Source organism: Electrophorus electricus, chromosome 11 (assembly GCF_041902795.1).
Source record: "Electrophorus electricus isolate QZ-2024a chromosome 11, ASM4190279v1, whole genome shotgun sequence".
Classification (NCBI taxonomy): Eukaryota; Metazoa; Chordata; class Actinopteri; order Gymnotiformes; family Gymnotidae; genus Electrophorus; species Electrophorus electricus.
In genome coordinates this window covers 9,315,001-9,327,500 of record NC_137507.1, presented here as the reverse complement: position 1 = coordinate 9,327,500, position 12,500 = coordinate 9,315,001, and the positions used below count along the sequence as shown (strand labels likewise).

Sequence of the window (12,500 nt, the reverse complement as noted above, 5' to 3'; positions counted from 1 at the left end):
GAGAGATCCTTTTTGTCAGGTTGCAAGGGTCACTGGTAATGTCAGAGCTTTTTTTGGCGGTATAAAGGGCCCTGTGGCAGAGCCATTAAGCTAATTTACACCTCCCGTAAAAATCACACGTCCATCTTCAGGAGCCTACTGGGGAACATGCACGCCTTTCAGCTGTAAATGAACATACCCCTCTTCCTTTCTCTGTCTCTCTCTCTCTCTCTCTCTCTCTCCATTCCTGCAGACGGAATGAACTGCATGAACAAGGATCACGGCTGTGCCCATATCTGCAGGGAAACTCCCAAAGGTGGCGTGTCGTGCGAGTGCCGGCCGGGGTTCGAACTGGCCGAGAACCAGCAGGACTGCAGATGTATGTACCGCTCGAGCGTACGCACTCCATCAGCAGAATGCTGTCCCGTCCTCCTTCTTACTGACATAGTCCTGTAGGTCACGTTTGATTGACAGGTATGACTGTTTATCCAAGCTCTCCGGCCACACACCTGTACTTGATGCATCAAATAGTGCAACAGACACAAATCCTTAAAAGGTTGAGTGTCCACCGTCTCAAGGAAACCCGTTACAGGAAGCATTCAGTCAGAGATTTTTGCATGACTGCACTTTTTTGCTCTGTAACCCAACTGTGCAGGAGTCAACATGTGCATTTCTTTTAACTACCCCATTTACAATATTGTTATCTACACGTGCTAATATCGGGTCTCATGCAGATCAGTTTTATTATGTTTGGAGAGGTTGAGCATCGTTCATATTCCACTTTTTTTGTTTCTTTCTACCTTCTCTACATACACATACAGTAGAGATGAGTTTGGTGTGTCGGGGCCGAGTGGGACTCCTCTGGCCAAAAAGAATGTAATGCAAGTGAACAGCAAAGCTATAAGTGACATGGCCATAAGCACGCTAAACACTGGTGTGACCTTTGACCTTCCTGCTTGATCATCTCCAACCAATCAGAATGTCAAAACATTTTAAATGATCTAGGTCATCTCTATAATCAGAACAGTCCAAATTTCTCTTTCACATCTTGAAATCACATCACGAACTTAACCTTTATTTTATGGTGTGGAAATCCATATTGGCAGAATCACCCAGATATTCTAGTTCACTTACGTGGTCACACAGCAGCTTCACTTGAATAATTTTGGCACTTCGAGTGAGATAATGGATGTATTATGTCTGGAGTTCTAACATTTTTACCCCATCCAAAACAGTTTTCTCCCCTTTTAGTCCAGAACAAATAAAGGGATTTCTGGGTAAAATGTAATTTGTAAGCTTGGCCTTTTTGTTTCTGGGGTGCTAAAGTTTGAGTTTTCAAACTCTGCATATAAATTGTCTTGAAAACTTCAAACTAGGTTTGGAGCCATTTAAAGGAAAAAAAACAAAACTAAAATGATTCAAATGTAAAGATTTTTACTGGTCTTTTAATTTTGTCAGCAAATTTAAGAAGACTAAAAAATATGGTAATGAACACAGATCATGTCTAAAAAAGCTAAATTAAATAGAGTAGAAGTCTTTTAAATTTGGTGCACAAGTAGAATATTTCATCATTTAGTCTTTAGAGTCTATTCACATGTTCTCAGCATGTTCGGCTGGAGGTATTTGTGGTACGCTGGATTGCGCCTTACACCTGATTTGCCAGGTCAGGTGTTTTAAACTTTTTTTTTGGAAAACTTTTTGAGACAAAGATAATGAGTGGTGGTCCTAAAACAAGTGGTCCTTCCACAATCACGTGTACACACACTCACCTGAACCAGTCCACTAGACACCAGGCTGGAGGATAGAGAGTCAGGGAGAGAGTGAGGCAGAGAAGAAGGGAGGGAGAGATGAGGGATCAGTCAAGGCAGCGAGAAAGCGAAGGAGCTTTTGGTTTGGCAACACTCTGTGTTCCAAGAGTGAAAGTCTCAAGAGTGAACTACTGTGAAACATTTTAATATCCTCAATTAAAGAGGATCAGGGGTATATGAGTGTGTGTGTGTGTGTGTCTGTGTGTGTGTGTGTGTGTGTGTGTGTGTGCATGGATTAAGGAAGTGTTCTTGTATTAGTTTACATCTGCACAATTTATATGACACATAAAACAAATGAATGTTTAAGTAGTGGCAATATGTACGGCAGTTTTATGAGCAGTTTCTGGTGGAAAAGCTACAGAATTCTGCCTAGGAACTGTACTCAAACAGTATATGCCATTCCCTCACACTGCACAAGAATCCGACCTACGACCCAGACAGGATGCAGGATTTCAAATAGCATGTTCTAGTTTCTATTAATAGATGTATAAATACATCTATTAAAATAGATGTGTGTTATTGTTATTCTGCCTGTTTTTATTATTATTGTTAGAGAGAGAGAGTGTGTGTGTGGAAGAGTGTGTCTGTCTGTCCGTTTTAAGCCCGCCTCATAGTCATTGTGCATTACCAGTGACGTGTAACTATGGAAATGGAGGTTGCCAGCACACTTGTGAAGACACTGATGTTGGACCATTGTGTGGCTGTCACCAGAAATATGCCCTGCACTCTGACCTCAAGACCTGCATTGGTGAGTCATGCACACACGCACATACACACACACACACAGACACACTAACTTCTAGCTGCTAAAGCGAGGCTGAGCCATCACTGTCTGCTAAACACACGGGCCTAGATGGTTCCTAGCCTGCCTCTTGCTGGGCCCGACCATGATCCCTCTCCACAGCCCTCCTCTGTATCCCTGCCATCATCTGCCACACACAGAGCTCATCTGACCCACAAACACCCATCCTTGCCACATGGGTCACACTGTCTTCACCTCATAGCTGTGCTCTGCCTCGTAGCGCTCTCTCTCTCTCTCTCTCTCTCTCTCTCTCTCTCTCTCTCTCTCTCTCTTGCTCTCTCTCTCTCTCTCTCTCTTGCTCTCTCTCTCTTGCTCTCTCTCTCTCTCTCTCTCTTGCTCTCTCTCTCCTTCTCTCTCTCTCTTTCTCTCTCCTTTTCTTTCTTTCTTTCTTTCTTTCTTTCTTTCTTTCTTTCTTTCTGTCTCTATGTACGCATAGTATAAATGTGATGACGCCAGAGTTTGGGAGAGTGTGTGGTGCCTGAACAGCCCATAAGCTGGAGCAGTAAGACTGGAGACACTAATTCAGTCATTCATCTCCTGCTTTCTCTCATTCTCTCTCATCTCTTCCACGCGCACACTTACATAGACACACTCTTTCTCTCTCTGTCTTTCTTTCTATACACACACACACACACACACACACACACGCCTTTGTTATACTATTAGGGGGAAGAAATGAATGTATAACTTTGTCATTGCTCTACCCTTTGCAAAAGGTAGAGAGAAGGAGTAGTATGGAAAGAAAGATGGAGTTTGGGTGTTGAGCAGAAAGGTAGCACTGTGTGTGTGTGTGTGTGTGTGCACGCGTGTGTGTGTGTGTGTGTGTGTGTGCGTGTGTGTGTGCGCGGGAAGATGTGCTGGATGATGGAAACTTCATCACTGAACGCCTTGAGCGCAAAACACATTCATCATCCTCATAATGGCAGCAAAGGCCAGCAGCTGGCCCATGGAGCCCTGCCATATCCACCGAAATGGGAAAACTTTATACGCCATGTGGGCAGCACCTCCTTCACCGGCAAAACCTTGGAAAAGAAGAGGGGTTTTTATGTGTCTGTATTTTTGGGGGGGATTTTGGAAAAACAAATGGACGGATGCAGGTAAGGTTTTTTTTATACGCTTGTTTTTCTTTGCCTGGTGGCGCCTTCGTTCCTTGTTTGGACAGGAGGGCGGAGTCTGTTTTATTTGAGAGTCTCCTGCGCCAACGCAGAGGTCGCAGGATGCTTCCAGAACTGTCTGAGCAGGACATGCGCTTGCTTTATCTTTATAATTTTAACACTGGCTGTTCCCACGAGTCCCCATCGTCTCCTCATTGAGCTTTCAGAGCGCAAACGCGTTTAAGGTGACCTTGTATCATCGCTCCGGGCACGCACGGGAGCGTAGAAAGTTTCAGCGAGCGGGAGGGCGTGTGTTTGCGACGTGTACCGTCCGCAGTCACGTGCCCGTTAGGCGTTGGACCATAGTGGGGCTCACAAGGACACCGCGCCTCCAACTTGGACCTCCAGGCTGTTTTTGGATGTGTCTGCGTTGTTGTCGCAATCAGAGAGGACATGTGTATACGCCCATGGTGTGGAACCAGTCTGCCTGGTGCCAACACCCAGACACCTCAGGGGCTTCACACTGCAACAGCCTTTCCAGAGCTTCATCTTCCACTGAATTCTCCACTGAGTCCAGAAACGTAGGAGAAAATGAACAGATCTGTGATGAACTGTGATGAATTGATTTCTGGAAAGATTTTCGCTTTGCCATTGGATGTATTATAAACTCTTACTCTTGTGACGTTGCGGTGTTCTCTTACACACAAAAATACCTCTGTGCATCTCATCAGACTCTTCCCAAATGCAATAAACTCCTGAACGTGTGTATGTTGTCATTCCTGCTGATTCCTCTACACTGGAATGGTGCTGTTTCACCATGCAGAACCGTACGGGACCACCCAGACCTCTCTGGAGGAGCCAGTGGATCCTGTCCTGTCCTACCGCCTGCTGTCCCGCTCATCGCAGTCTTCCTTTACAGCAGCCGTGGAGCGACAGGCAACGGCCGCGGAGACCAGGAGCGTAGCGACTGTCCTCCCCATCTCTCTACTCCTCCCTGTCCTCCTACCTGTGTTTGTCTGTCCAGACCCTCGTGGTGGTCGGTGTGTGTAGCTGTGCTGTGTGGCTCTCGCCTCTCACTCTAGAACCCTTCCGCAACGTCTCTTGCGGTCTCCTCGCTCTTCCTGTTCCTGTCCCTCCTACTTCTCTGGTGAAAGTAACTGATTGCCTGTCTTGTCTGCAGTTTAAAGGGTGATTCGGACTCACATAATAAAGGCAAAAGACGTTGTAACCAAAAGGTCACGAGCGTACATCTCAATTGCAGCCTGCATCGACTTAGTGCCCTGAACCAATCAGAAAAGTAATGTCCCCCTGTCTAGCCAATCAACAAAATGAGCTCTATTCTTGACCGCCCCTTCTTAAAGCAGCTAGCCAATGGCCTGTCTTGATCCTTGACCTTTAAAAACAAGCATGCACCAAACCTGTCATATTGCAACCTCATGGCTAAATCACACAGAAATGGCCCCCACTCCACTTCACACCCACCTGCCGCTCCTTCCCCATGTAGACTGCTGCCTTGTCATGCCAATTGCATGTCCCCTCTTTCTCTCTCTCTCTCTCTCTCTCTCCCCTCTACATCCTCCTCTCCCTAACTAGCTCATACGTCCACTTCCTCTCCTCCCTAACAACACAAGCTTTCATTCGCTTGCATGAAAATGTGTGTAAATCTCTTCTCGCCTTTTAATTTTGTCGTCTTCCCTTCTGTATTGTTATAAAACTAAGTAGTAAACCCTGAGCCCTTTACAGTAGTGCACCTATTACTCATTCATTATAGAGTTAGTAGGTAAATGTATTTTGTTCTCTGGTTTTGGTTTTTCTGTTATTTTGTGCTCCCTTCAAGCCCCTGATTTGTTGCCACCTTTACATGAGCCAATCAAAAATGAGTCCCAGTTGCTCATGGACAATGTTGGAGTGTTTGTATCCCTTCTCCTATCTGAGCCCACAGTTCTATCCAAGATAAATGGGCACAAATGTGCGCACACACACACACACACACACACACACACACACACACGCACGCACGCACGCACGCACACACACACACACACACACACACACACACACGCCCATACAAAACATTCTTTCATTAGTATGTGCACAGTAAAGTAAAGTGTTCCCCAACCCATAGCACACTGCCACTTATAATAAGCAGTACGAGACTGGAGGCGGAGCAGACTTTCATGACCCAGAAGTGCCCAGCATCAAAGCAGACCCCACTCCCTTTGTTGTGCTGATTGGCCCATCTTCTGAACTGCCCTCCTCCCTGCTCATCCCGATTCGCTCAACCCTTCTGACTCTAACGCCAGCCTCCCGCTGGCGTATCTGCATGCTCATTAACCAGCCACAGTAACCCATACAAGCCTGGCCGTAGCCCCGCCCCCGGCCCCGCCCCCCCCTTCTCTCTGAACCTAGTTCCCTGCATTGACTTGACTGTCCAAGCCAGTTGTGATGTGTTCCATAGACAAACAGGCAACCAGCACTGCCCCCAGACGTCTGTCATCCACATGTCCCTGTTTCCTTTCCTGCATGCTCCTTCACACTCCCAACACCCACCACAGGTCCCGCTTATGGTTCGCGGCCATGAGACGGCACTTCGCTCTGTGTCATGTCATCCCCCCTCCCCTTTCCCTGTGTCATTCTGTTCCTCCTCCAGCGTGTGCGCGTACGGTGCCTAACAAACGGCCTGGAGTGCTCCGTCCTTTCTTGCCGTCCTCTCGTCATCCTCCAGTCATGCAGTTTGTCCTCAGCGTGTGTCATCGCCCACTCCAGCTTTCTCTCCCTCTCTTCCTCTCTCCCTCTCTTTCTCCTCCTCTCTGTCTCCTCTCTGTCACTGCGGTAACTGAGTAGTCGTTTGATATGGAAGACTACAACGGCAACATCAAATGTCAATGTGAACCCCCCCCTCACCCCCTCCCGAGACCCCCTCCCGAGAGCCCCTCCCGGGACCCCCCCTCTTACCCAACGTCCCGTTTACGGTTTTTGCAGTGTAAGCCTCTGTATGTCCTTCCTCCCATTTCTCATGAACATGAGACCGATCTCTTCTTGGGAGAGAGTCTGATTTGATACTCTTTATTTATCTATTCGTTTATTTTATTAACACTCTAACGGGGTTTATTGGCGCTCTTTCGCAGCTTTTTGGCTTCTTGGCTTTGGTTCGTGCTCAAACGCCAAGAGGGTCAGGCGGTCTGAGACCGGGCACCCGAGCGGAGGCCACCGCGAGCAGGCCGGCCTGGCCTGCTCCCTGTGGGCCCGAGGCCGGGGCGGTCTGCGGCAAGGCTGCCTTTGCGGGGCGAAGGACATTAGGCTTCTAATTAACCTACTGCTCCCTGTTTGTCCTCTGTCACTTGTGTTTTAGAGGAGGATGAGGCTGCAATTGAGAGCTCTGAGTTCAATACCACGTCAGTAGCTGATGTGGACAGGAGGGTGAAGCGTCGTCTGCTTATGGGTAACTCCTTTCTTCCTCTCTCTCTCTGTGTTGCAATGACGCCTGTGCTTATTTCCCCGGCTACCCTTTATTTCCTTCTGGCCTTTTATTTGTTTTGAGTCTGCCGCCCCCACCCCACCCCACCCCACCGCTCCCCACCCCTGCCCACCCCTGCCCCAACCATCCTTGAACGTTCCTGGTTGTTTCTGGTGTTCCTGTGTCTGTCAAAGCCAGAGAATAGGTCCTCTAAACACGACAGGGTTCCTTCATTCCCGAGCTGCTTCCGACACTCCTCTGTTGCCTTTCATAAGAGCAGTAATGAAACTTCCTTTTCTTGCTTTTGTCTTTCTTTTTTGTCCGATCACTTCTGACAGCTCCCATGCCATTCCCGCTGCGGTATGAGAACTTGCTAAAGAAGACGAAAGCACTTGTTGTACAGGAGACGCATTCTTTCTCACTACCTTTCTTTGTAAAAAAGAAAAAGTTCTCGTCATTCTCCTGACACTCAAGTACTTTCCTCTTCATTCAGGCTATCCTTTGATAAAGTGTTTAATAGGTGTTCTCGCCCTTAGACCACCCAAGGTTGGCCATGCCTTTACCTACACCTTCTTAGACAGGGAAAATATAAGGAGGCTACTTGTGTAACGTGCTTTTTCATGAAGGTCACTGAAGGTCATAGTGCTCATGTCAGCATGCAGCCTTGGATTGGGACACAGCCTGGGCTTTCCTATATCATGTCCAGAATTTTTCTGCATTGAAGTGGAGGTATTTTAATGCCCCTGTATTCTCTTGACATGGTCTTTAGCAGCCTTGTCTCAACTGACGCCTGACTGTTACTACCGTAAAGCTCCCCCTGAGTGAGAAAAGATAACACAGGCAGTCAACACTGCTAGCCATTAACAGTTGTGATTAACTTGTTATGAAAACACGGAACGAATACCATAATGCACAATACCTCTTACTGAAATGAGCAGAGAAATGAGAGGATATTTAATAAAGCATTAGAAAATGAATTGCAGTATTGGAGGTGCTTGTTTGACTGTGTCGCGGGTATGATCTAGGCTAGGTGTCAGACTCTGATTTTAAAAATGCCTGTAGAATTTTTCCTGTATTCTGTGAAGGTTTTAGTGTATGGATTCTATCTACTTTGCATTGTTTAGTAGGAGCTTCAGCACTAAAGGAGATTTGGCTATATTTTTCCCTTTTGGGGCTAAATTCTTCCTCACGGTTCCCTCTCTCTACTCAAAAGCTCTGTTCTCGCAGTACATAATAAAACCCACATTATCTGTCAGGTGCAGTCAAATGTCACCACTTCAAATGGTCTAATGGTCAGCTGGTCTAATGCTAATCACTTATAATCTGATTTTATCGAACTGAGGCAAACTGGATCAAACCAAATTGCATTATATTAAATCCAGACTTAGCAGGCCTCTCCTGTACGTGCTACATCAGACAAGCATCTGACATCATGTGACAGGAAGACAGTGTCTCTTCCTCCAGCCCTGTTACTATCTACCTTTCTCTCTCTTCCCTAATAATATTACTTCATGTCACATTTTCTTCCCCTGTAGGAGAGATGGGCTGACCCGTAACCAGTCCTCCTGCGGAGGTTTCACTCCAGTGTTTTTTAACCCCTTCCTTCCTCCCTCGCCATTTCACCGATGTATAACTTTCACCTTTCATTTCAAAACAGGTATCCTTCTAGGCCAGTGCAGATGGGCACTATGGGCAGATCGTAATGTATTTAGATTAAGTGGAAACACTTCACCCTGGATTGCTGTCTCTGTTTTTTTTTTTGTCACTCGTGTTTGAAGTCATGTTTGAATTTTATTCTTTTTCCTACCCAGATTTTTTTCTTTGTGATTTTTAAACGGGTCTCAGGTAATACCCCTCTTCAACTTGGAAACCATACTTTTAAAAAATATAGACATCCTTATCTATGTGAAATGAACATTTTTACTAAACACCAACAAAGAAATTGTGAATTTGCCAAATTCCTTAAACGACTTTTATGGTCCTTTAAACTCACGTTTCACTAAGGGCCCAATGTCAGTCAGCTTACTCTGACTCGTCATTTCATGTCTTCTCTGGTCATTCCTGTTACTCAGCAGGGATGTTTCTAGAAAACAAGATTCCTGTGTTTCCATGATAAAGTTCAGACTTGCAGCGAATCTGGGATCAGATGAATATTGTTGTTTTGATGATCTTTAAGACAAAAAAAAAACTGAATGTAGATCAGCTGTGCTGCTCGGAAGTTCTTCATGAACCCCAGTCCAGATCATCAAGAGGTCGAGTGGGTGTCAGTGACATCCTCAGTTTTATATGCGCTTTCATTGGTTGCCTGGTCATGTTTATATTGTGAGTTTATCACAAATATGGTGGTTATGACAGCTTTACACAGTAGGATGTTTTAGGATATGTGCGTGCGTGCGTGCGTGCGCGTGCGTGCGTGCGTGTGTGGAGCAGTGTGGTGCCTCAGGAGTGTGTTAGATTTGACACTCAGCGTTCCCGACTCAGTTGCTCTGCTGTCACAGCTGTGGCCAATAGCACCAGGATGCAACCAATACTGGCACATCGCACGGGAAACTCAGCACCAGTGTTAGAGATAGAGAAAGAGTGAGGAGGTGGGGCTTTGTCTTTATGCATTCAGGTAAGATCTTTTTAATTAGTGTCAAGCATATTCCAAAAGGGATGGGTGGATTGTAGTATTAATGCCTCGGACATGTCATCTAAACATAGTTTTCTATATGTTTTTCTATTATTGGAAACCTCAGGGAAGCAGAATGACAGCAGGTCATACACCAAGGAAGTAAGTCGCATTAGTGATGGGCAATTTTGAAAATGACATGGTTCAAATCTACTCTACAGAAAAAGGTTTTTTATAAAGTAAACACTGTTTGCAGGTAACCTGAAATGGTTTTTATGTTATTGCTAGTGTTTGTCTTTTTTATGTACGTGAAGTTTTTGCAGAAACCACTAAAGATAATATAAGTAAATCCCTTCAACATCAACATAAGTGAGAGGTGAAAAATATTACAATAAAGTCCAAAATAGAATACTGGGGAATGCATTACAAATCTAGATACAGTCATGATGAAGATAATATTCAGAATTGCAGATCACTCCCTAATGCCTTCTCCCTACTCCCTACTCCCTACTCCATACTCCCTACTCCCTACTCCCTTCTCCCTACTCCCTAATGCCTTCTCCCTACTCCCTACTCCCTTCTCCCTTCTCCCTACTCCCTACTCCCTTCTCCCTACTCCCTTCTCCCTACTCCCTACTCCCTTCTCCCTACTCCCTACTCCCTACTCCATACTCCCTACTCCCTTCTCCCTACTCCCTACTCCATACTCCCTACTCCCTACTCCCTTCTCCCTACTCCCTAATGCCTTCTCCCTACTCCCTACTCCCTTCTCCCTTCTCCCTACTCCCTACTCCCTTCTCCCTACTCCCTTCTCCCTACTCCCTACTCCCTTCTCCCTACTCACTACTCCCTACTCCCTACTCCCTTCTCCCTACTCCCTAGACTGAAGGCTAAGTGGAAGTTTTTGTTAGGATGGTTAAGGGTCGACCTGGACGGCTATTAATAGAAATTGTATGAAAGTGTTGAATCCAGCATCAAATGTGTTTCCATAATAGGACAGGGAAAATAACACCAAAATTGTTGAACCCAAAGCTTTAAATTCAGACTGCACAGATTCTCAGTGTGGACAGAAGATTGACCAGTTTGGCCGAAACATTCAAAGCACTTCATAGACCTGTTAATTCTGTGCATGGAAGTGAAAAATGTGCATACATCTGTGCGCAAACACACACATACACACACACACACACACACACACACAAACAGTCATGTGTGGGGCACATGTGGTGAGGTTGTGCAGAGCTGCCGTTTTGACCTAAACAAACGGTCCACCTCAGGGTGTTGCTGACCAGGGCCAGCTTTCCCCAAAGCAGCACCTTGACTGAGAAAATGCTCAGGGCCAGACAAACACTGGTAGGCTTCTCTGCACCCTCAGAAGGCCTCAGAACGTCCAAAATATTTAACAATTAAACTACCAAGTTCAGATTACCACCGAATCTACTTTAGTGTTAGAAACGTTTTTTAAAACATTTGCCGAGACCAGAGTAACCTTTTTTCTGGATTTCTAACAGTTGCATGTCCTTTAGCATTCGAGTGAAGTCAGTCTGTGTGGGGGACGAATTTGCTCAGTTCGGGAGCCTCAGCAGGGTTGTGCTGCTCTGAGCCAGAAGGACTCCTGTCACACAAACAGGGCTGAGGAATATCCATCTTTCAGCGCACAGTTATAAAAAAAAACCACACGCGGCCATCAGTCAGGAAGCTTTGCCCACTTTTGTAGAATACATATTTTACACTTTATCACACCTCTTGGGTTTCGGGTATTTTTATGGCTTTCTCCATTCATGCACTTAATTGTTCAAAACTGGGATTTATTAAGGGAAACAAACTATGTATGTGTTGGCATATTACATGCTTTCTTTTTTTTTATCTATGGTGTGTGTGTGAGTGTGTGTCTGTGTGTGTGAATTTGCCTTGGGAACAGTTAGACACCCAGGCTTTGTGGGACCAGCTGTTACAGAACGTGTGTGCAGTAGAATCGCCTGTAGCGTTAGCTGCGGATAACGGGGTCGTCGGCATAAATCATTAAATTCTAGAAAACTTTGGAGGGATTTTTGAACCAAACTGCCATGCTGATCTGTCCTGCTTACTCACTCTTTACTCGCCTCCTTCCTGGTTCCCAGGTTCAGTCTGGGTTTTGCCCCAGGGTCCCTGGACAATGCTTTATCAACACTACGTATTCTGGAAATAAATTAGCGCCATCATGACGGCAAGCAAACATCTCTCTGTGACCAGAGGACCAGCAGATAATAACGGCCCTCATACCATTTATTGGGTTCTTAGCCTCCACCCTGCATTAAGGCAGCATGCACGCTCTGGCCTGCCGAGATGGAAACTTATTCCAGTCTAAATGTGTTTAATCTCGACCCCGTAGAGAAGTATGAACCATGTCAACGGAACATCTTGTTTTTACAGAAATGTTTTCCTACTAAATGACTTCCTTGGTACGTTATTATTTGTATTACAAACATGGTTATGGGCCAAAACGTGGAACCCTCTGAGGAGCCGAACAGTATTATCTGAACATTTGTTGGAGCAGACTGACTCCTGTCCATTTGAACATCAACACACTAGGGTTAAGGTTTAATATGTGTAGAAGCATTTTCAAATGCTCTTTTTAATGATTTTTCTAGCAGACCAGATTTACTTGTACTATGCCTCTGGTTATCCAGTAATCCTTCCCAATTAGCCAAATACGGAGTGAACACTTTTGAGATTTTTGAGATCTTCTTTACATTTCGGATTCTCTTTT

At 45.6% G+C, this 12,500-nt stretch overlaps 1 protein-coding gene across 2 annotated transcripts in view; it reads left to right on the top strand.

Moving 5' to 3' along the window:
- The window catches only part of scube1 (signal peptide, CUB domain, EGF-like 1), a 62,123-nt gene that overhangs the window by 23,954 nt on the left and 25,669 nt on the right, over window positions 1–12,500 (top strand). The window contains exons 5-7 of one of the 2 annotated variants that reach the window (XM_035528614.2): window positions 233–358; window positions 2,419–2,535; window positions 7,036–7,125. In XM_035528614.2, coding sequence (XP_035384507.1) covers window positions 233–358; window positions 2,419–2,535; window positions 7,036–7,125 — 333 coding nt within the window. The remainder of the gene's footprint in view (window positions 1–232; window positions 359–2,418; window positions 2,536–7,035; window positions 7,126–12,500) is intronic. The other variant, XM_035528615.2, reaches the window with a different exon arrangement.